This window comes from Bufo gargarizans, chromosome 3, assembly GCF_014858855.1.
Source record: "Bufo gargarizans isolate SCDJY-AF-19 chromosome 3, ASM1485885v1, whole genome shotgun sequence".
In the NCBI taxonomy this organism is placed as follows: domain Eukaryota; kingdom Metazoa; phylum Chordata; class Amphibia; order Anura; family Bufonidae; genus Bufo; species Bufo gargarizans.
In genome coordinates, this window is record NC_058082.1 from 109,905,091 (window position 1) to 109,930,404 (window position 25,314).

At 41.5% G+C, this 25,314-nt stretch overlaps 1 protein-coding gene across 2 annotated transcripts in view; it reads right to left on the bottom strand.

Annotated features, from left to right (window-relative positions):
- Window positions 1-354: 354 nt before the first annotated feature.
- OS9 (OS9 endoplasmic reticulum lectin) overlaps window positions 355-25,314 on the bottom strand; it is a 93,469-nt gene continuing 68,509 nt past the window's right edge. The window contains exons 12-15 of one of the 2 annotated variants that reach the window (XM_044284636.1): window positions 18,098-18,293; window positions 13,346-13,507; window positions 1,978-2,087; window positions 355-718 (exon numbers count right to left, since the gene is read on the bottom strand). In XM_044284636.1, the coding sequence (XP_044140571.1) occupies window positions 578-718; window positions 1,978-2,087; window positions 13,346-13,507; window positions 18,098-18,293 (609 nt within the window). In that variant the 3' untranslated portion in view covers window positions 355-577. The remainder of the gene's footprint in view (window positions 719-1,977; window positions 2,088-13,345; window positions 13,508-18,097; window positions 18,294-25,314) is intronic. The other variant, XM_044284637.1, reaches the window with a different exon arrangement.

A 25,314-nucleotide genomic window follows, 5' to 3' on the forward strand; every position in this document is an offset into this window, starting at 1 on the left:
CGGACCATTAGTACTTGCTCGTCGTCTCTATGGAAACTAAATATGAGCAGGCATTTCTATGGCCAGATGATTGGGGGCGCACATTACGGGTTCTGCACCCCTGGTCTACACTGAACACATCCATCGTAAACATAAGCTGTGCACATAAACAGGCCTTCAGCATCTGGATTTCATACACCGACAGCAAACAGATATTAAAAGTATATGAATAGGCTGCACATAATAAAATAAATTAAGATTTAGTTACATAAAACCCCCCTAAAGGACACGATTCCCTCAGTGGGTGAGGAGTATGTAGTCAGTCACTTTTCTAATCTTTATCTTCAGCGGAGCTAAAGGAAGGAAACTAAAATCTATAAATACACATTTTCTTTTATTCTCCTAGTTGAGCTTTGCACGCATCCAGCAAGTCATCTAACACTGCTTTAAACTATTGCCGGCGAAGCGGAGGCCTCTGCAGATCCATCCAGGCTCGCAAACCACCATTTTCTTGAAGCATCATTCATCCCAAAAGATTTGTTAGCAGGCTCGAGTCCACGGGGCAAGATTCGAAGTCTCATTTGGATGTCCGTTCTTGTTAGAAGTCAACATCATCAGAGTCTGTGGAGGTGCTGGTGGTCTTCGAATCGTCATTATTCTGGTTCCAGACAAACCGATAATTGTCCTCAAGCTGTTGTTGTCGCTTCTGTTCTTTGTGAGCATCTTCTGATCCCTGTATCTAGGGAAAACAAACAAAAACAGTAAGGTAGATCTACTCTAGAACGCTTATAAGAGCTTCTCTTTATGTTACACATGGGACAGAGGTGTTGTATAGTTTCTGCTGCGGAATGGTTGGAGGAAAAAAACGCTGCATTTACAGTAGCATCAGAGTGAATGGGATTTTATGAAATATCATCCATGTGCTGCAGAAAGATTGAGATCCCTATGCATGTTAGGGCTCGTTCACACGACCATTGGTGACCCGTTCCCGTACTGCGGACCGCATTTGCGGATCCCCAATACACGGGCACCGCTCCGTTGTCATTCCGCATCATGGATGCGGACCCATTCATTTCAATGGGTCCACAAATCCGGAGATGCTGAACGGAAGCTCGGAACACTAAGGAGTGCTTTCTGGGGTTCCGTTCATGCTCTATCTTTTTGCGGAACGGAGGGATCGCGGACCCAGTCAAGTGCATGGGTCTGCGATCCCCATGCGCCCGCTCCACGGAAGGTGCCCGTGCATTGCGGACCGCAATTTGTGGTTCACAGCAGGGACACGGGCCACCAACGGCCGAGTGAACGAGCCCTTAGGTTCCTGCATAGTCGTCTCACATGGCCCTGTCAAACGAGGAGAGGAAGGGACTGGCCGAGCAAGCAGGAGGAGTAAGGTTGCACAGAATGACTTGGGCCCGCCCCCAGTGCACTTAACTGCTCATTTACATATGGATTAAGAGTGCTTTCTTTCTCCAGAATGAAGCAACAGATCACAAAGAGAAAGGTAGTATTACATTCAGCTGAGCTAGCCCCACATGGCATTCTTCTTATTTTAACAAACCCTTTAAGAAATCCTAAGGCAGGCATGTCCAAAGTGCGGCCCTCCAGCTGCTGCAAAACTACAACTCCCAGCATGCCTGGATAGCTTACAGCTATTAGGGCATGCTGGGAGTTGTAGTTTTGCAACAGCTGGAGGGCCGCACTTTGGACATGCCTGTCCTAAGGGAAACAATCCAGAACTTATTCAGATACAGAATGAATTACAAGGCCGGCTCAGGTCCACCAGAACTGGTGCCACTCTTACAGAGTGTTGAAGCTCAGAGGGTGTGACCATGTGTTGTCTTCATGATACCACCCCTTTAAGACCTTAGACCAGGTGACTACCAAGTGCTATAGCATAGGTCTATGAGAAGGGGGTCTAACATGTGAAAAGTGTCCCGCTAATCATTACTGGATATCTTATGCTCTGCAATAAATTTCCCTCTAGAGTGACATACATACCAATATATTGAAAAAAATATCTTTCAGGTTCCTTGTGTCCTCTTCTGAAAGCCAGTGTCCATCATCATCATCACCAAAACCACCGGTAAGTATCTTAATCTCTATTTTACCTGTTTGGAAAAAGAAAAGAACACAATCAGGACTATAACTTCTATTTAGACATTGGGAAAGGGAAGTCGGAGATTTATTTTTTTTTGCCTATATTTTCAGCAACTCCCAGGGCAGTATATCTATAGCGGACACCAGACCATGTGTTCAGTACAGTGTAATACATAATCACATGAACACTGTGGCAGGTGCCCTAGATCAGTGGTTCTCAACCTGTGGTCCACGCCACACGGTGAGGGGGTATGTGGGACTGCCCTAGCACCCAGCAATGTTTCATTCGGGGGACTATGAGGAACATTATTGCTACTATGGGCACTATAACGGCATTATTACGTATGGCACAAAAGGGGACATTACTACTATTGAGGGCATTATACTGCTAAGAGCACTCTGGGAGAGAATTATTACTATTGGTGGGACTTTTGGGAGCATTATTATTATTATTTTTGGGCGGGCGGGGGGCACCCTGGCACAGTATCAGATTAGCACAATTTTTTTTTGGGGGGGGCACTAAGTTTACGGCACCATTAATGTCAGGGTTACTATTTGCTGGGGGCAATTAATTTTGAGGGCACTGAAGGGACCCCTAGCTGTGTGGTACTAGTGTTTTCAGACTCTCTTTCTGCAGTCTAATATTAGGGGTGGCAAGATAAAGTGTTCAGTAGGTGGGGAGGATGATGGAAAAGTGTCTGTGTGACAGACTCTGCAGAGATGAGACATGGCTGAACGTTATTACTGTGGTCTGGTCCAAGAGGGGAGATAAGGAAAGAAAATAGAGGAGAAAATCACTGCATGTGAGGTATGTAGTACCGCATTCTCCTGTATGTTTGATAACGCAGAAAGTAATTTAAATAGTAAGTCATCCAAAGTAAGTCGAAATGTGCCGCCTTTTGTTTTGCTGCTGTATTCTTTCTGTCAAATGTAAAGGAACTGCTGACAGAGGCTTAGAACAGAGCCTATGACAGTGAAGTGAGAACAGCCTTATTTTGCTAAAGCGGTTATCTGGTAATTTATATTGATGATCTGTCCTTTGGATAGGTCAATATCAGATGGGCGGGGGTCCAACATCCAGGAGCCTCACCAATAAGCTGTTAGATGAGGTCTCTGGGCGCCGTGCCTTCTACCTAGGCCATGTGATGTCACCATACATCGTAAATGGAACTGAGCTGCAATACCAAGCACAGCCACTATACAACGTACAGCGCTGTACTAATCACAGCTCCGGTGAGCGGCTCCCTGAAACAGCTAAATCGGTCATCATTTTCTTTATCTGAATAACAACATTAATCACTGTTCACTTCCTTGGGGGTACTCTGTTCAAATCGCTAATCACTAGGTAATACTTGACATAAACCAAAGGAAAGGCCGCACATTGAAGAGGCACACCTCACCAAATACAAAAAATAACTAGAATAATGATTCTTTATTAAAGCAGATGATATGGACAATTAAAAACCATCTAAAAACTAGAAGACATCTCTCAAAAGACAATGAATATGGACATGTCCCAGTACATGGCATCACCCCAAATAAAGTGAAAATTTCATATGTCAAAAAGCATTAAAGACTTAGGACACCTTCGGGGCCAATTTTTTCTTTTACCGTTGCATTTGACCAATTTTGGGCTAAAAATCTTTTCTTCAACTGGTCTTTATTAAAAATACTCAACCATTGTGTCACAAAGGGTTAACTGTTTAATAGAGATAAACCTCATCTCTAATTACTAAAAGGTCATAAACACCTATTTAGGCCACATTCTTATCAGTAAGATAAGAATTGAGCTATAATGAGTGTTTACAGCAGGGATCAGCAACCTTCGGCACTCCAGCTGTGGTGAAACTACAACTCCCAGCATACACACTTGTGGAGCATGCTGGGAGTTGTAGTTTCACAACAACTGGAGTGGCGGAGGTTGCTGACCCCTGGTTTAGGGGGTCAGAGATCAGAAACCCTCAGCTGATCTGCCTGACGGAACAAAGTACAAATTCAAAGCCTGATACTAAAGAATCTCAACTTGGGAGTGCTGATCTTTTACCTCTCTCAGTCCTGAGGATAGATCATCAATAGTTAAATCCCAGAAAACCCCTTTAAAAAGTATAATGAGCAACCTAGTTTTTCTCAATAACAAGAAAAACAAACAAAAAAAACAAAAAACAAAAAGGGAAAAAATCCCTACGGATAGAAAGGCTAAACTGAGAACTGTCACCAGCAGCAACAGCATGAGACCAGGCGCAATTGCTGGTAGGGCTGCCTGAGCTGATCGGTACTGGTTTTATACTGATCCACTACACCACTCCAAAGTTACATTGCTTTTTGTAAATATTCATATTAGGTCTTCAGGACAGGTCATCAATATCAGATCAGCGGCTTTGAAAAAGGTAGTGGCGCTCCTAAAGCACCGCTTCCGCTTTAATACTGCCCACTCCTCCTCTTGCTTGTAGAGGCAGTGCAGTGTAATTACAATTTTAAGTCAAGACCGGAGACTTCATTATGCTTGATCTTTCGTTTTACTCCCAGCTGCAAAATAGTTACTACAAACCGAGAACCCCAAAAAAAAATATAATTTTTTTTTTGAATCAGCATTCAGGAGTATTCAATGAGCAGGCAGCGTAGGTTATATAAGGTTTAATCCAACATAGTAACGTCCTTCTTTCTTGCTGCTGAATGTTCCATACACATATATATATATACATACATATACATACACATATATACATACACACACACACACACACATATATATACATACACACATATTATTATGCCTGTTTACTTGGCATTTGCCCGCTTCATAATCCTGTGAAGCGCTAATTAAATTAGTAATTGTTTTCCTATGTTTCTCATATTATATGTATTTGGTCCCACATCCTGTTCTCCCCTATTAATGGCTTAATCGTTTATCTTTTTCACCGCATTTCCTCTGTTACCTTACCCTTCTTATTGCCATCACTGCTCACTTTCAGTTTACCTCACCGCTCCATCTGCAGTGCGCACACGCGGCTGGTCCTCAGCCTGCGCACCAGGCTTTATTCTAACCAGTTAGGTTTCCCGTCAGCTTCAGCGCTACAAGCTGCTTCCAACTAGGCTCATTCTCTATACTTGACTGCCACCTTGTGGTATTTCTTCATAATATCCTTTACATGTATTTCCTATTACTGTGGGCAAATTCATGACCTCTCGGTATTATATATTTTACAAACTCCCTTTTCAATATATTCCTTAAGTGTGTGTGTGTGTAATATATATATATATATATATATATATATATATATATATATATATATATATATATATATATATATATATATATATATATATATATATATATATATATATATATCTATCTATCTCCATAACAATGGTCAGGCAGCACTCCTTAATATGCAGCTGAAGCTGTAACGGTGCCCGCAGTGATCCCTCGATCCAGGACCAGTAATATAACACAGAAAAATCCGCGGCACTCCTTAAAGTAGAAAAATGTGCAATTTATTCACACATGTCAGCAAAGACAACGTTTCGGTTCTCTCACAAAACTTTTTTCAAGTCAAGTGAACATTAAAAGTGCATATGTGCATATATAAATACATCATCACATGGTGACTAATTAATTCAACAGCCAATGCAATAGCAGTGCACTCCCCTTAGGGGTAAGCTACAATTCATGTGGTCAATTCCAAAAGTTAACATGGATACCAATCTATCCTAAATACATGTAGGTGAGATTTTAAAAACATATAATTCATTGAAATCCTCATCAATGCGTACAGGTGCATATAATAAAGTGAACAGTGCAATTAAAATCATGACTGTAATACCTTCTCAGAGCAAGTTATGGAGAGAAATATAGGAAAAGGCGTCTTTGCTTGTATGGAGGCTCGCGCCACTCTTCCGCGTCTGCTACTCCCCACTGCGCATGTGTCAATCCTTCTTCCCTCGTGACGCCGTACATAACCACCCTGCGTCACGTCTGGGCGGAGTCTCATATGATGACGCTCGATCGGCCGCGTCAGCACCATCCCCGCACGCGCTGCGTGCGACATTGAGCTGCGCCAGTCGCACCGAGCCCCATCACTGGTCTGTAGCCGCCATTTTAAATTAGGGCACTCATCTGGGCAAAATATTACACCTCTGTTTTTCCATAGTTCTTCTCCAAACTTATAATCCGATATGGGCAACAGTCAAAATAACAATTTAAACAATGCCTACAAGCAATTAAGCCACATGTTTAACATGAACATATCCGTAGCTTCTATTAATTCACTATATACAGCATGCAATGCACATCAAATCACAGGACTGTGAACTTGAGATTAACTGACCATTTCTCCTGTTACCCTAAATTCAACGTTTAACCCTTTTGGTTTCAAAGTATCTAACCGAAAGATCCACCTGAGCTCGGTTTTCTTTAATATATTTAATCGATCCCCTCCTCTCACCAAAGGTTTAACGTGGTCAATGACCATAAATCTCAAGTCACTCTCCTTGTGATTTTTTTCCACAAAATGTTTCGATACAGGCAAATCAGTTCTTTTACTCCTGATGGACTGTCTATGGTTATTCAACCTGGTCTTTAAATCACATGTCGTTTCACCGACATATAGCCTTTTGCAAGGACACCATAATACATATATCACCCATGACGAATCACAGGTGAGATAATGCCTTATGTTAAAGATCTCTCCCGTGTCTGGATGCGTAAACCCTGATCCTTTCACCATCAGTTTACAGTTCACACATCCCAGACACGGGAAGGAGCCCGTGCACCTTGTCTTAAAAAACGTCTGTCTTAATTGTCCCTTTTCAGGTACTCTGGAGTGTACAACCTTGTCCCTAATGTTCCCTGCTCTTTTATATGCCATCATAGGCGGATTCTTAAAGGCTGCAATATTCGGGTGTCCACTACTCAGTAGCCCCCAATGGCGCCTCACTATCTTTTCAATATTAGGACTCAACTCATTGTATGATGATATAAAAGGCAATCTATCGTTCGCCTGTCTCTGTTTGGGGGCCAACAGCTCCTCTCGAAGTTTCTCTTGCTCTATCCGCTTGTTTTTTCACTAGCCTTCTAGGGTACCCCCTATCAACAAAGGCTTGTTCCATCTTGTTCATTGCCAGAGGTGTAATATTTTGCCCAGATGAGTGCCCTAATTTAAAATGGCGGCTACAGACCAGTGATGGGGCTCGGTGCGACTGGCGCAGCTCAATGTCGCACGCAGCGCGTGCGGGGATGGTGCTGACGCGGCCGATCGAGCGTCATCATATGAGACTCCGCCCAGACGTGACGCAGGGTGGTTATGTACGGCGTCACGAGGGAAGAAGGATTGACACATGCGCAGTGGGGAGTAGCAGACGCGGAAGAGTGGCGCGAGCCTCCATACAAGCAAAGACGCCTTTTCCTATATTTCTCTCCATAACTTGCTCTGAGAAGGTACTACAGTCATGATTTTAATTGCACTGTTCACTTTATTATATGCACCTGTACGCATTGATGAGGATTTCAATGAATTATATGTTTTTAAAATCTCACCTACATGTATTTAGGATAGATTGGTATCCATGTTAACTTTTGGAATTGACCACATGAATTGTAGCTTACCCCTAAGGGGAGTGCACTGCTATTGCATTGGCTGTTGAATTAATTAGTCACCATGTGATGATGTATTTATATATGCACATATGCACTTTTAATGTTCACTTGACTTGAAAAAAGTTTTGTGAGAGAACCGAAACGTTGTCTTTGCTGACATGTGTGAATAAATTGCACATTTTTCTACTTTAAGGAGTGCCGCGGATTTTTCTGTGTTATATTACTGGTCCTGGATCGAGGGATCACTGCGGGCACCGTTACAGCTTCAGCTGCATATTAAGGAGTGCTGCCTGACCATTGTTATGGAGATATATATATATATATATATATATATATATATATATATATATATATATATATATAATATATATATATATATATATATATATATATATATATATATAGATAGAGAGAGATATATATATATATATATATATATATATATATAGATAGAGAGAGATATATATATATATATATATATATATATATATATATATATATATATATATATATATATATATATATATATATTAGGGGTGCACCGAAATTTCGGCGGCCGAAAATGCACCTAATCTGTTTGTGCCGATATTTTTACATATCGGCCGGAAATAGCGGGGAGGAGCTGGGGGCCGGTGCGTTCACTGTGCTCCGGCCCCCAGCTCCAGTAGTTATAAAATGTTGTACAATTAATTCTATTCACGAGGCCCCCCTCTGCAGTATTACATTCAATACAGCCACTTCCTACTCACAGGGCTGTGCTGGCCGGCCGGGCAGACGAGCGGCAGCATCACGACTGACGTCACATGCCTGCGCCGCCTCCTTCATTCAGAAAGTAGGCCGGGCACATGACGTCAGTCGTGACGCTGCCGCTCCTCTGCCCGGCCGGCCAGCACAGCCCTGTGAGTAGGAAGTGGCTGTATTGAATGTAATACTGCAGAGGGGGGCCTCGTGAATAGAATTAATTGTACAACATTTTATAACTACTGGAGCTGGGGGCCGGAGCACAGTGAACGCACCGGCCCCCAGCTCCTCCTCCCAGTCCATCCCCGCTATTTTCTATTAATTGTACAATTGGGGGGGGGGGGGGGGGGTCTGTGGATGGCACTGTTATGGGGTGGGGGGGGGTCTGTGGATGGCACTGTTATGGGGTGGGGGGGGGGTCTGTGGATGGCACTGTTATGGGGTGGGGGGGGTCTGTGGATGGCACTGTTATGGGGTGGGTGGGGGTCTGTGGATGGCACTGTTATGGGGTGGGTGGGGGTCTGTGGATGGCACTGTTATGGGGTGGGTGGGGGTCTGTGGATGGCACTGTTATGAGGTGGGGGGGTCTGTGGATGGCACTGTTATGGGGTGGGTGGGGGTCTGTGGATGGCACTGTTATGGGGTGGGTGGGGGTCTGTGGATGGCACTGTTATGGGGTGGGTGGGGGTCTGTGGATGGCACTGTTATGAGGTGGGGGGGGGTCTGTGGGATGGCACTGTTATGGGGTGGGGGGTCTTTTAAAAGTATTTGGGCAAAACGGCAGTTTCGGTTTCGGTCAAGGGGTATCCTGAATTTTCGGTTTCGGTCTCGGACCAGAATTTTCATTTCGGTGCACCCCTAATATATATATATATATATATATATATATATATATATATATATATATATATATATATATATATATATATATATATATATAATTATTTATTTTTTTTTTTCCATCTGCCATGTCCGCGGAAAACCTCAATAAAATACCTAAAACTCCAGGTTCAGTTATTTAAGAGGAAGACCTTCTCCAATCCATTGTCAATGAGACAGTGGCAAAATCCGTACAATGTGCGGTCGATACCGCCATGTCGTCATTACAAAATATCATCACACAATCTGTGGCTATGGCTATTAATAAGCAAACCGTGCAAAATTCCAAAGACCCTACTACCCCGTCCGACCAATTTTGGTCTACGGAGGAAGTTTAGTGAAAGGTTTAAATAGGGGAAAAACTGCCTTAAAAAAAAAAAATTTGCTTTTTTACCGATCTCACTCAAAAAAAAAAAAAAAAAAAAAAAAAAAATGGAAGAAGAAACTTTTCACCCATCAGTTTAGATGGGTCAGGTGACCCTGGGACAATTAAACATCCTAGGTCAGGAGAATGGGTACCATTACCACGGGTATCCAAATTTGTTTCTTCATGGCTCAAAAAGCCATTAGAAAAATCAGCAAGAAACAAATTAAGATCAGAATACCCTAGACCCACTCTCTCTCATAAAATTTCAGACACTCCGGATATTGATCCCAAAAAAAAAAAAAAAATTGTCAAGATCGGGGAAAGAAAAAAAATCCCCCCCAAAAAAGAATAGATCGTTCCTTTAGGTCTATCCAAGACAAATTATTAGACGCTGTCGGTCCTTTAACAAAAATCTTAGGATTTAGCCGAACAGGCTTCCACCTCGGGCGATCCAGTGGACTTATCAGTCCTGAAAGGTTGGTCTCAAAGGGCAATATGTTTATTAGGCAACACCAATGCAACTATATGCACAGAAAGAAAGGTCTATCCTCATGAGATTAGACCCACAACTACCATACCTTGCCACTGTACATAATGGCCCAGATAATAACCCATCTTCCGATGGTTTAGTCTTCGGAGACTCTTTTGTAAAAGACAAATACAGTGGATATAAAAAGTCTACACACCCCTGTTAAAATGTCAGGTTTCTGTGCTGTACAAAAATGAGACAAAGATAAATCATTTCAGAGTTTTTTCCACCTTTAATATGACCTATAAACTGTACCACTCAATTGAAAAACAAACAGAAATTTATTTTTTTTTAATTTTTTTTTGAGGGAAGAAAACAAACAAAAAAAACTAAAATAATGTGGTTGCATAAGTGTGCACACCCACTTATAACTGGGGATGTAGTTGTGTTCAGAATTAAGCAATCACATTCAAAATCATGTTAAATAGGAGTCAGCATACACCTGCCATCATTTAAAGTGCCTCTGATAAACCCCAAATAAAGTTCAGCTACTCTAGTTGGCCTTTCCTGAAATTTTCTTAGTCGCATCCCACAGCAAAAAGCCATGGTCCACAGAGAGCTTCCAAAGCATCAGAGGGATCTCATTGTTAAAAGGTATCAGTCAGGAGAAGGGTACAAAAGAATTTCTGAGGCATTAGATACACCATGGAACACAGTGAATACACCATTATGAACAGTTCTAAATACCAGTCAATATTGGCACAAAACCTTCCGGCTTCTGCTAGAAAGCTGAACATGAAGAGGAACTTCATCTTTCAGCATGACAACAAGCCAAAACATACATCCAAATCAACAAAGGAATGGCTTCACCAGAAGATTAAAGTTTTGGAATGGCCCAGCCAGAGCCCAGACCTGAATCCTATTGAAAATCAGTTTTATCTGAAAAGGGCTGTGCACAGGAGATGCCCTCACAGTCATCATCAATTGGAGAAAATATGGCACAACAGTGACATTACCAAGAACTGGACGTCCCTCGAAAATTGATGAAAAGACGAGAAGAAAACTGGTCTGGGAGGCTACCAAGAGGCCTACAGCAACATTAAAGGAGCTACAGGAATATCTGGCAAGACTGGCTGTGTGGTACAGGTGACAACAATCTCCCATATTCTTGATATGTCTGGGCTATGGGGTAGACTGGCAAGACGAAAGCCTTTTCTTAAGAAAAACATCAAGGCCAGGCTACATTTTTCCAAAAACTCATCTGAAGTCTCCGAAAAGCATGTGGGAAAATGTGTTCTGGTCTGATGAAAACAAGGTTGAACTTTTTGGCCATAATTCCAAAAGATATGTTTGGTGCAAAAAACAAACAATGCACATCACCAAAAGAACACCCATAACCACAGTGAAGCATGGTGGTGGCAGCATCATGCTTTGGGGCTGTTTTTCTTGAGCTGGAACTGGGGCCTTAGTTAAGCTACAGGGAATTCTGAACAGTTCTAAATACCAGTCAATATTGGCACAAAACCCTCAGGCTTCTGCTAGAAAGCTGAACATGAAGAGGAACTTCATCTTTCAGCATGACAACGAGCCAAAACATACATCAAAATCAACAAAGGAATGACTTCACCAGAAGAAGATTAAAGTTTTGGAATGGCCCAGCCAGAGCCCAGACCTGAATCCTATTATAAATCTGTTTTATCTGAAGAGGGCTGTGCACAGGAGATACCCTCACAATTTGACAGATTTGGAGTGATTTTGCAAAAAAGAGTGGCCAAATCTTGTCAAGTCAAAATGTGCCTTTCAGGAATCCATCGGTATCCCAACTCCTTATTTCATATTGCAAACCCCAATTACCAGTGTCCCCAGCAACCCTAGATAGAAGGGTCTCTCAAACTATGTCCTTAGCTGGGGTGGATACTTCTCTTTTTGGAGCACACTCCACTAGAGGAGCTATGTCTACTAAAGTTAGACAAGCTGGAGGATCTTTATCTGACATTTTAAAAGCAGCCAACTGGACCTCCAAATCAACTTTTAAAAAACTTTTTATTTTCGACCAGAATCACACGTTTCCATGGTATTGTTCAATAACCAGTAACTGGGTCTTAATAATTTGTTTATAGTCATGTCTTAGAACATAAGCTTTGAACTTGCATAATGGAGTCTTCTGTCTTGACTTAAAATTTAAGATTTTCCTAGTTTTAATAATGGAAAATATAGATTTTATGAAAGACAGGAGACGAACAATATCCCACCCTATTGACCCGACCCTTGTTGTTTATCTTTTCTTTTAGTTTAAAACACCTATTATATTCAAGATAGTTTGGTTCTCAACGGGTCATTGAATCCAAATTTAGTCTCCAACGACTGTGTTTACGATGGATGTTTATCTTCCTTATTTTCCTGCTATCCTTCACCTTATCAAGAAAGAAGGGCGTTACTATGTTGGATTAAACCTTATATAACCTACGCTGCCTGCTCATTGGCTACTCTTGAATTCTGATTTACATATTTTTTTTGTTCTCTGTTTATATTAACTATTTTGCTGCTGGGAGTAAAAAGAATGATCAAGCATAATGTCCGCCTCCTGTCTTTCATAAAATTAATATTTTCCTTCATTAAAACTAGGAAAATCTTCAATTGCTCTGTCCCATGCAAGTGAATGGAATGAGCAGTTGTAAAAACACTGCATTGTCACTACAAATGAGAAGAGACACAGGTAATTGTGAAGAGGAAGCAGCACGAGCGACGGCTACTCCTCCAAACAGCAGATCGGTAACGGTGCCGGAAGTCGGAACCCCGCCAATATGATATTGATGACCTGTCCTGAGGATAGGTCATCAATATCTTTGCACTTCTCATTTTTTCATTTTCCACTAGTGTATAACGTTTGAAGTGTCTCATTCATAAAGGCTGTGGTAAAACGGACTGTAGATAAAACAGTGTTCTGGTGTGTCATGTATGAGAAAGTTATTTTAGTACTGTAGATAGAGAGAAGAGCTAGTAATCACACTTTGCAGACAGAGAACACATCCTCTGCAATGGATTCTACAGAACATGGCGGTAGAGATGCTTCCATAGCCCAGATTACACACTGTACATATACACTTTCAAGGGACGCATACCAAATGCTGCCTATAAGGGTAAAAAGCCCATTGCACCAGAACATCGTACTAAAAGGTAAACAGCACGAGGAGCCTGATCAGCACGAGGAGCCTACCTTCTGCCTTCAGGCCTTCCTTTTCAAGCAGGTCTTTAACAACATTCTCAATGTGTCTCAGTTGTGGGTTTTCGCTGCTCATTTCCTTTCTCTCGGGATGCTCAGAACTGCCCCGTCGTATCTTTGTGACCCTGACTTTTACACGTCCATCCGAACGGTCATCTAATATGAAGAAGGTGATAGGAAAATTTAACCCATCAATTTACTATTATAAATAACAGAGTACAACTAAATGGAGTAGGTAATGGCCGTTCGGGTGAGTCAAGTGCACAATGTGAGACACTTAAAGAGGGCCCATCATCTCTGCTGACACGTCTCGTTAAGTAAAAAAACTTAGTAAATTCTTGTATTCCCCATGAGAAATAATCTTGGAACATCTTTTCTTATAAATAAGTGTTGGGTGATACCATTTCTCTGGCCAAAGGGGTGTATTTTTACATAGTCTGACACGGTCAGCGCTGATTAGACAGTTTCAGAGTCTGCAGGAACACACTGCCAACCAGCAGAACTCCAGTTGTCAATGGTTTAATGGGGTGGAGGTCTGACCCCGGACACCCCCACGATCAGCTGTTTGAAGAGGCAGTGGCGCTCCGGCGAGCTCTGCGGCCTCCTCCTAGGCCAGTGATGTCACATTCATCGGTCACATGACCTACGTGCAGCTCAGTCCCATTCAAGTGAAGGTGCACACAAACAGGGTACGGTGCTGGGCTTGGTATGTTGTGAGGAAGTCCCAGCCCTTACTGGAGCACCACGGCCTCTTCAAACAGTAGGTCAGAGGTGGGGCTGGGTGTCGTACCCCCACCTATAAGGTAGTGATGACCTCCCAATATTGAACTCCCAGAAAACCCCTTTAATACATTTCTTGGAGAAATAACAGAGGAATAGCACAGTGCACAGATATAAGAAAAGATGATCCACAATTATTTCATGGGGCATACATTTACTAAAACAGACGTGACAGAAGTGGTGACCAGTCCTCTTATGAGCAGGACAGAAGGAGCAGAAAAGAGCAGGTTAAGGAAAGGAAGAGCCAAAAGCTAAATTAGAAGCAGCCTGTGTTCTGGCTCATATTACCAATCCAGAACACAGTAATACAAAAATCCCACAAGTAGTCTGCACTATGCAGCACATCACATCCATACAGAATAGAACCAGTTTATACAAATGCTCACCAGCCTGCAAACAATGCCATAATACACACAATGCATCATCACCTGTGGTTTACACAATACCCTATTTATCCATGTCAACCACACCAAGGACAGACAACAGAATTTGTATAAACCTGCTATCTAGAATCAAAACATCAAGTACCATCGGTGACCCAGTGGTGCATCACTACGATACCTTTCAACCATTTGGGGATGGAACTTTTTCAAGCAAAATCCCATGAAAACCTATGATCACCCAGACCAGATATCCCTAATTAAACCGGTCACAAGGAGTGGAGACCTCTTCAGTCAGTAAAAATCTCATTTTTAGTAACTGCCCACACAGGGAAGAGGACAAAGACTCATTTACAGAAAAGGAACAGAAATGACTTATCGGGAACGAGAACAAACTATGACAAAGAATAAATATAGATTGGCACTAACAGTCGGGACCACTAGGAAGCGGTTTAAACAAAGTTTATTAAAAGTACTAAAGATAAAAATATATTAATCAAATAACAATAATGATCTAAAAAAATATTGCATACTCAGATGACGTCCACTAATGAATGGATAGCCCCCTCTGTATAGAACTATTGGATTGCTAAAACTCCAAAAATGCATGAATAGTGAAATAAATTCCAGGCTGAAAAAGAGATAATATGTTATCAATAAAAAGGTGTTCTATAGCTGACTTCCACATTAAAGTAAGCTGATATATTAAAAATAAAATTGCGATAAATAGCTGTCTAATGTTGGTCCATAGAGAGTCTCCAATGGGTCTAATCCTGTTTTTAAACACTCTTTGGTAACATATTATACCGCTTTATGTGGATATCTTTGATGTATTGTACTGCAGTATAGATGCGTTACCGCAGTCACTTGTACAGTATATCAGAGTGTCGAAGTCTGGAATGTACGGCCTTTACTGGTTTAAGCCAGTAAGTGTCTCTTTCCAAATAATGCTCAGTAAGGGTACTTTCACACTAGCGGCAGTACGGATCCGACAGGCTGTTCACCCTGTCTGATCCGTCCTGCCGCTATTTCGCTGTGCATTATCGACTATAATGGCGCAGCGCGACAGTGCGCGGTAAGAGGCCTCCGGACTAAAAAGTCAGACATGCAGTACTTTTAGTCCGGCGGCCTCTCGCCGTGCTGTGCCGGAGCTCCGCCCCCATTACAGTTTTCTTTAAACAGCTTCCTAGTGTTCCCACACTGTTAGATTGCCAATCTATATTTAATCTCTCTTTGTCATAATTTTTGGGGGTGTATCAAAAGATTGGACCACCTTACCATAGTAGCAAGGGGTCAGCCGTTATATATATATCTTCCTCGAAGAAAATAGGCCAATGACACGTAACATTTCTAAATGCTCTACATCAAATACACATTTACATCTGTCTGAAGAGGGATTTATCTTCTTGCCTGAATCTTTACACAGCAAAAAGTCATCTTTAATTTACAGGACGACCCTGGGTACAGATGTGTCTCAGACTGGTCGGGAGAGTACTCCTGCACAACCCCTTCAAAGGGGACCTGTCATATTCAGTATCCACCACATCCCATGCACTCAGAAGCACTACAGGGCAGCCTCATATCTACTCCCCCATTGTGTTATAATGGCGGGACCATTGTATAAAACAAGCACTTTTTACCTATTGTGTCACCCCCATTTCCTCAGAGATTGTAAGCTCTTGTGAGCAGAGCCCTCATTCTTTTTGTTTTAAATTGTTGACCTGTTTGCCACTAAGTTATTTATGACTGTTTGTACTTGAACCCCCGAATTGTAAAACGTTGTGGCATATGTTGGCGCTATATAAATAAAGATTATTATTATTATATTCTTTACGCTGACCTCGCTAAAGGCAGAACAAAGTATTGACACACGTTGAATTCATTGATCTGTCACTGATCTGGCGAGAATTTACAGTTTAATGCTGACGGCATGAGCTGGAGAAGAGTCACATGCTGCCAGAGAAGAGTCCAGCTTATTCATGAGCTCTCTATCCCCACCCACTTATTAATAATTGAAATTATAGGGAGGAAACTAAGGAGAGAACTGTCAATTATCTGCAAGTGGGGGGGGGGGGGGGGTCATGTATCAGTATTAGGACTCTTCTCTGCTAGCCTGTGACTCTTCACCTAGCGCATCCCGTTTAGCATTTGCACAATTAGCTTTCCTTCCAAAAAGAAAAGCCAACCATGCCTATCTGATGTCAGCAGACTTGCTAATTTTCCAATATTTTTCCCAGAAACCCAAAGTGATGACTGGCTTACAATACTCTTAATACGTACGTGGCACTCTCCATGAGGAGAAATGGTACCCCAACCAAGTGCTCTCAGGTAGACAAGAAAAGTTTCTTTGCTCAGTGTTGTTAAAGGGTAGTTACCCAGAAAGGGCTGGATTCCTTGTATGAGCTTGCATGTCTCTTTTCCATAAAAGCATTATGCGAGGATAAAAAAATTATTATTCTGAAAAAGGACTTGTTGAAAAGATTTAAGCTACCACAGGGGAAAAAAACTTGAGAAAAAGTGCTGATTGAACAGTTCTAGGCTACCTCCAAACGCTTTGTATGTAATGTAACATATATATGTAATGTAACATTTTTTTTTATATTTCAAAAAGGACAGAAAAAGGGTATGCAAGTTAGCATCAGTAATAATTACTATTCTTATTTTTTTTCTCAGCAAAGCTAATTTGAATATCTTTCCCAAAATCCCAAAGATATGCAAAAACATTTTCCTGGGAGAAAGAAAGTTAAAAGGTAAGAAATGCATATTTTTTCCTAGAAACCAAGCTGCCTAACCTACAATAGTCATCACATATATTAAGTGGCGTCCATAATACCGTAGAATTAGTGCCCACCTAAGGCCTCTCAGCTAAAAATAAAAATTTGGTCTGCTTTGCTCGGATAAAAAGCTTTTGTCCAAAAAGAGCTGTTGGTAGATGAGAAGGCTGACTTGGCTATTGTCTTAGCCATGTTAAAAAGGAAAAGGGAGTTTGTCATACCAGGAACCCAGCACTTTCTGGGTAAAAACCCTTTAACAAAGTTGAGCAAGGAAAATTTGCTTCGCTGCCTGAGAGGCCTTGGTTGGAGTAGTATTTCTTCTTCTGAAGAGTGCAGAGTACGCATGAGGAGTAGGGTTGCTAGTAAAAATATATAAAAAAAAGCACATCTTACATCTGCTGGCATCAGGTAGGCTTAACCATTTTTTAATTTTTTTTAAGGAAGGCTAATTTGAATACATCTTTCCCAGAAACACAGAGGAGCATTGCATAGCCTACAAAAAAAAAAAAAAAAAAAAAAAAACACACACACACACACACACACACACACACACACACACACACAGCCCATGAACCCAAAGTGGCATTCTAGTCTCTCCTCCTCTCCAGTCTAGGTCCTCGGAGATCAAAGAAAGTTACATAGTAAGTTTTAGGGCGATTGGAGTATATTTGATTTGGCTAGAATCGAATTGGGTCTAAATTAAAAAAAACTAAAAATTTTGTGAATCTGGCCCAAAACAAATTTCAAGAAATTCATCCATTTCTACTGTGACTTAGTACAGCCACAGTCATTACATGCATTATACAACCTACCAGTTGGAACTTTGGCAGCAGGAATACTGTCGTCTGTCGTAAACTCATTGCTCTCAGCCTGTGTCTCTTCTTCTTCTTCCACGGCAGTATTGTCCAGTTTATCAATCAACTTGTTCAATGTTGTGGCAAGTGATTTTGAGGCTTGTTTTCTATCAAACTCGCCCTTCAACCCTTCAGACTCCAACTCTTCCTGAGCCTACAAGATTGAATAGTTTCTAAATGAGCATAACATCATGAAAAGACTATCGCCATATTCCTGCTCTGCCAGAGAATAGATCATCGACACAAGAAGACATAAAGAGGGTTACCCTGCTGTATGTAACCAACAGGAAAGACATGTGGCCCTCCAGCTATGTGATTTATTGGTACCTGTCCCAACTACTGGTCAGCAAGTATAAAGTCTTGTGTGAATCATTATCATGCCGTGTTCATTTACAGTCAGCTGCATCAATAAGTATTGATAAATGACTTCCTAAAGTCAAAACACCCATTATCTGAAGGCAACCTGTCAAGTTCTGCACTCAGACTTATCTGTGGGTGGGGTGGTGAGCAGATTCACTAACTTGTGTTCTATTCAAGTAGATCTCTGCTCTATGTTTAGGAGGCCTGTAGTTGGTCCTAATCCATGATTAACAGCCTTCCCTAGAGCCTTACAGAGAATTTTCCCAGTGGGCCAATGCTCAGGGGGCCACCTGATACCTCCTCACTAACGCTGGCCAGGTACATAATGATCTCATGCTCTCAGTGGTAATGAACACTGTACATCAGGTACTTCTGTACCTTGCCGGGAGCCCTTCTAAATTCAATTGTGTTGCAATCCTCAGATGATACAGTTCAATACTGCAGCGAGGCATGGAAGCCCCTGGCCAGGTACATAAGTATGCCCTGCTGTTGACCCCCATAGGTCACTATATGAAGCAGTGTTTAAATGGTGCAGACACATAGGCATCTCAGGCCACAGGGGAAAGACGCCTTTAGGCTGCATAAGAGGCAGCAACTTGTAGCAGGACTTAGGGAGCATACTATTGGTGGCACTAGAGAGACATTATTTGGGGAAATCCAGGCTACATGATGAAGTTAGACCTGACTTGGTGCTGTGGCCCACATCTGATCCAAGGGGGACAGAATGTGACAGCTGCTACTGAGGGAGAGCTTCTGGAGAGGTATTGTGTTGCACTTTGGTATTGCTGACCTTGCTTACTTGTTTTAGCCACATCTACTTGTGTTGCCCACCTACAACTTGGGGGCAACTTTTAGGTTTTCCCAGTCCACCCCTGGCCTTCCATGTATAAGCGTGCACATAACCAGTTGTCATTCACTGAACAGGACAACCAACTGGACTTGCATGCGCTAGATCGTGCATCACAAGATTACGGCGCTCTAGCTTAGTGACGTCGGGGAGCAGGGAGGAGATTCGGAGGATGCGGGGCGGTGCTGGCCTCTTTCACAGTGGGCATGGCTGGGCTCAGGTTCATATAGATCTTTTTTTTTTACACAATAAAAACACAGAGCTATGGGGACTGGGTATTGCGGATGTGTTAGCGGCGATCTAGCAGCCCATGTCCTCAGCTCTATACACAAAATCCCGGTGACAGGTTCCCTTTAAGCTAAAGGATTAGTGCCCCATTATGTTCAACATGACAGGTTCACTTTAAAGGCTTTGTCTAATAGGATGCATAGTCATTCAAATCTGTTAGGACAGATGATCCCTTCAATTTAGAACATATCTGAAATTGCAATGAAATTAGCGCGCGCTTCTCAGCAGCCTCCTGAAAACCTATTTGGGAATGAAACGTTAAAATATCCTGTATAGTGAGCCCTGCCACGTTTGTGTCATTTTAGAATGTCAGTTCAATGGATGCAGTCGTGCTCCCAACCTGTCAAACAACAGTGCTTTTTGTTTAACTTTTTCTAAGTTAAAGGGAATGTGTCATCAGAAAATGACTTAGTTTAAATATTTTTATGTTAAACATTTTTTTTTGGGGGGGGGGGGAGCATGGCCTGACGCTGGAGGAGAGCAGCCGCAAGTATCAGGAGCTCCGCTGATTGGGGTGCATTCTGAATTTCCATGGGGCTGACACGAGTGAAAATAACCCAGTTCCCCAACACATCACTGAGGAAGCCCTCTAAATCAAATCAGGAGAGCTGCGACTTGTCGACACCGAGAGAGGCCTGCTTTACAGCTGCACGCAGACAGAGCAGCGGGCTCGAGTGCCAATAACATCGGCCGGGAGTATGACGCTTGAAAAACACCTACCCTGCACACGGGCTATCGGCTGAGGGGGGAGACTGAAGAAGCCAGGTCCTGTTTTGTCCCTCCGCTTTGTCCTCTCCTGCTGCACTGAACCAGCAACCAAAGAGCTGTCACTATCAGTGAAGCAAGCCATTATTAGGCTGAAAAAACACAACAAACCCATCAGAGATAGCAAAAACATTAGGCGTGGCCAAAACAACTGTTTGGAACATTCTTAAAAAGAAGGAACGCACCGGTGAGCTCAGCATAACCAAAAGACCCGGAAGACCACGGAAAACAACTGTGGTGGATGACCGAAGAATTCTTTCCCTGGTGAAGAAAACACCCTTCACAACAGTTGGCCAGATCAAGAACACTCTCCAGGAGGTAGATGTATGTGTGTCAAAGTCAACAATCAAGAGAAGACTTCACCAGAGTAAATACAGAGGGTTCACCACAAGATGTAAACCATTGGTGAGCCTCAAAAACAGGAAGGCCAGATTAGAGTTTGCCAAACCACATCTAAAAAAAGCCTTCACAGTTCTTGAACAACATCCTATGGACAGATGAGACCAAGATCAACTTGTACCAGAGTGATGGGAAGAGAAGAGTATGGAGAAGGAAAGGAACTGCTCATGATCCTAAGCATACCACCTCATCAGTGAAGCACGGTGGTGGTAGTGTCATGGCGTGGGCATGTATGGCTGCCAATGGAACTGGTTCTCTTGTATTTATTGATGATGTGACTGCTGACAAAAGCAGCAGGATGAATTCTGAAGTGTTTCGGGCAATATTATCTGCTCATATTCAGCCAAATGCTTCAGATCTCATTGGACCGCGCTTCACAGTGCAGATGGACAATGACCCGAAGCATACTGCAAAAGCAACCAAAGAGTTTTTTAAGGGAAAGAAGTGGAATGTTATGCAATGGCCAAGTCAATCACCTGACCTGAATCCGATTGAGCATGCATTTCACTTGCTGAAGACAAAACTGAAGGGAAAAAAAATGCACCAAGAACAAGCAGAAACTGAAGACAGTTGCAGTAGAGGCCTGGCAGAGCATCACCAGGGATGAAACCCAGCATCTGGTGATGTCTATGTGTTCTACACTTCAGGCTGTAATTGACTGCAAAGGATTTGCAACCAAGTGTTAAAAAGTGAAAGTTTGATTTATGATTATTTTGTCCCATTACTTTTGGCCCCTTAACAAGTGGGAGGCGCATATGCAAACTGTTGTAATTCCTACACCGTTCACATGATTTGGATGTAAATACCCTCAAATTAAAGCTGACAGTCTGCAGTTAAAGCACAACTTGTTTGTTTCATTTCAAATCCATTGTGGTGGTGTATAGAGCCAAAAATGTTAGAATTGTGTCAATGTCCCAATATTTATGGACTTTACTGTAAATCCTCAGTGGAGATGTCAGTATTCAAAGGCACACAGACCGCATCTTTCCGATGCAATCCATCACTGGATTAAAATCCAGGCTTCCACTCCAACCAGTGAGTTCATATAAAATCAAACAAAATGCTTCTAATTCCATCGCCTGCACGACCCAGGTTTTGCTCTTTCCAGCTTTTCTATAAGATTTACAAGATGTTAACACACCAGCCGGATTGTCAGGAGCCCACATCTAGAGCTGCCTGGGAAAAAGAACTACATGTCAAGCTCTCTACAGATGAGAAATCTGTTGTATACCTAAACTCATGTGGCCCATCTAGATGTATCACCATGCAGGCATCCTCGTATAAAAGGTAGTCAGTAGATGGTATAAAATCCCAGTGGTATCACATGCGATGCATCCCCTTCTACCTGCATCCTGTTAGTGGTGTCAATCTGAGATAGGTTCTTACCTACATTTGAGGTGGGAATGCGCCAGGTACAGACAGTATTAGACAAGGTGTGCCCGGGATTCCCGGCTTTAAACACCAAAGATAATATTTCTAAACCCAATACCGTCCTTTTCAAATACCACTAACCACACCTTGTGGAGGCAGATGGTTCTAACAGCTAAAAGTAAGATTCCACTCTACTGGAAACAAACAATAATGCCCTCCTTGTCCCATTGGATACGGAAGGTAAATCATATAGCAAGATTAGAAGAGTTGGGGGCACAGACAGGGTTTGCGATGGCCAAATACACCAAGATTTGGGATCCCTGGCTGAGAGTTGCCAGAAGTACCGACTCACATACATTTGTGAGTGATTAATATTGGTGAGCTTTTCAAACTTCTTAGTTTGGGGAGGATTCCTCGTGCAGCTCTCTCTTTATCTAGGTCTTCAAGTAAATTCTTTGTGCCTTCTGTGTTACTTCAAGTGATATACGTTCAAGTTTGTAACTTCCTATATAAAGCCAGAGATCCACGTGGCGTTATCCCTGTGATAGTCTCCTTATTGTGTTGATACTGTACAATGTGTGTCATATTGTTAACTTATGAAAAATAAATAAAGAATAAAAAAAATATATATTTTTATATATTTTTTTTCCATGTCAATATCTATATTTAAAAAAAAAAAGTGTATATAATCCTGCAATTTTTGCACTGCCCACAAGACCTCATCATAGATCATGATTTACTGTTCTGTACAGATAACTTCAGCAGCCATTATCACCACAGGCAGGATTACAATGACAGATATCACCTATGTATAGATAACACAGGATCCACCAGTCACAGTAGGTCATATCACAGCTTTTCTACTCCCCCATGACCTCTGCACAAGTCACAGAGCATGCATACAAAAATCTCCCATAGAAGTCAATGAGGTCCCCTCCTGACCAATGTGTCTATGGCCCATGTAGCTGCTCTTAACATATTTTAGTTTTTGTTTTAAAATAGTGACATGGAAAAAAATTATAATTTTTCATATTTTTTTTTAAGTGTAACATATAAATGTTATTTATGCAATAGGTCATTTTCTGAGGACAAACCCTTTAACCCCATAGTGACCAAGCAATTCTTTCATCTCAGCATTACAAGAGCTATAACTTTTGATTTTTGCAAGACATGTTGTAGTTTTTAAATGGAGCATATATAAAACTTACTACAGTAATTAACTTTTATTAAGGGTGCTTTCACACGACTGCATGTATTTTGCGATACGCAAAAAATACGGATGCCGCCCATGTTGAACTGGACCTATTGTAATGCCTATTCTTGTTAAAAAAAAAAAAAAAAAAAAAAAACAGACAAGAATAGGACATGTTCTTTTTTGCAGGACTGCGGAACGGATATCCATTGAAAATCAATGGGTCCGCATCCAAGCCGCAAAAAACGTGGATTGTATGCAGACCAAACATACTGTTGTGTGAATGGGGCAACACTTTACCTTACTCCGTCCAAAACTTAAATTTTTGTTCTACGGAGCTATGTTAGGGCTTGATTTTTGCAGGAGGACTTGTAGTTTTCATTGGTATCATTTTGGGGTTCATAACACTTTTCGATCACTTTTATGGATATGGTGATAAATATGTGGTGAGGATTTTGTTTTTGCCATTTTTTCCCATCGAAAGTTTAATAAAACTTTTGAACCATTTACTAGTCCCACAAGGACACTAACAGGTGATATTTAGATCGCTTGTATAAAAACTGTACAGCTTATGCAGTACAGTTTATTATACTGTCAGTGCTATACAGCCTGAAACTGATATACTGCAGGCAGGCCTGGGCTTTCATTAGGCCCTAGGCTGCCATATGAATACATCGGCTCAGCATTTCTGGTACAATACCATGTACCGTCATACTTCTTGCCAGATCCAATTCTGGCTTTAGCTAAAAAAAAAAACAGTAGTGGCGATTTTCCAAACACTGTGTCGGTGAAATCACCCAAGTTTTTTCTGCCATTTTTTGCCACATTTTTTGCACCTGTGGTTTTTGATGTGTTCTGCAGTAAAAACACCAGCTCCAAATGTTTGATAAAGGTCTATGGGAACTACGAACTGCAGGACACAGTGTTTTTTGTTTTTGTTTTTTGCTACAGGCATTTTGTTCATTAGGTAAAACTGAGAATATTCTGGTGTAAAAAAAAAAAAAAAAAAAAAAAAAAAAAAATCATAATACATTTCCGGTGTATAATTCATGTGTAAAAGGAAAAAATAAAATTAGATTACTGAGCAAAATACTTCATATATAATAATAAAAGGTTAGCCATCAATATTACGCTACAAAACCGATGCTTGGAAGAGGACTGGAGCACAGTGACTAGCTGCCGTTTGCTCTTCGTATTGACTATAAGCCTATAATCACATAACGGATTTGGCACAAAAACTGCAGCACAACCATCTTCTGTCCACAAATTAAGAAGCATAAACAGTGCAGCCAGAAAAAAATGACAACGTGTCAAAGAAAAAGTCACTTAGCTTTTCTACACAATATCAGAAACACGCAGTTGGTCAGCAAGGTCACTTTCTCAGACCGTTTGATACATGCGGCCTAGCGAATGCTCCAATACTAAATGAGGTCTACTAGGGCCACCGAGTGGATGTGTGGGAGCACAAGAATAAATGAGTAAGCCTGGCTCTAAGCACAAATGGATACCTGGGATAATGTATTAGGGATGTTCATTGAAGATAATCTGTGACTAGTTTTGTAATTCATACTCCCCCCCTCTATACCACTGACAACACTAGATGATGTACTGAAGAGTGGAGTGGGGAGCGGGTTTACTGATTAATAAGCTTGTCTGGAATCTAAAAGTTGATAAAATGTATATTAAAAGAAGAAAAGAAAAAAAAGTTGACATCACCGTTTAGCTTTCCCTTCCTCTGATCCATCAGAAAAGGAGGAAAAAACAAAAACAAAAAAAACTGATTAGTTATTTTGAGCAGTTATAATCAGCCAGCACTTCAAATGACTGATCTTTTTTTTTTTTTTTTAAAACATAAGTTATGATCAGTTTGCGTCGGTTCCGTCAGAAACTAGTTGTTTTTGACAGGAGAAAAAGTACTGCATATTTTTTTTTTCTCCCCCTGTTCTTGTGACG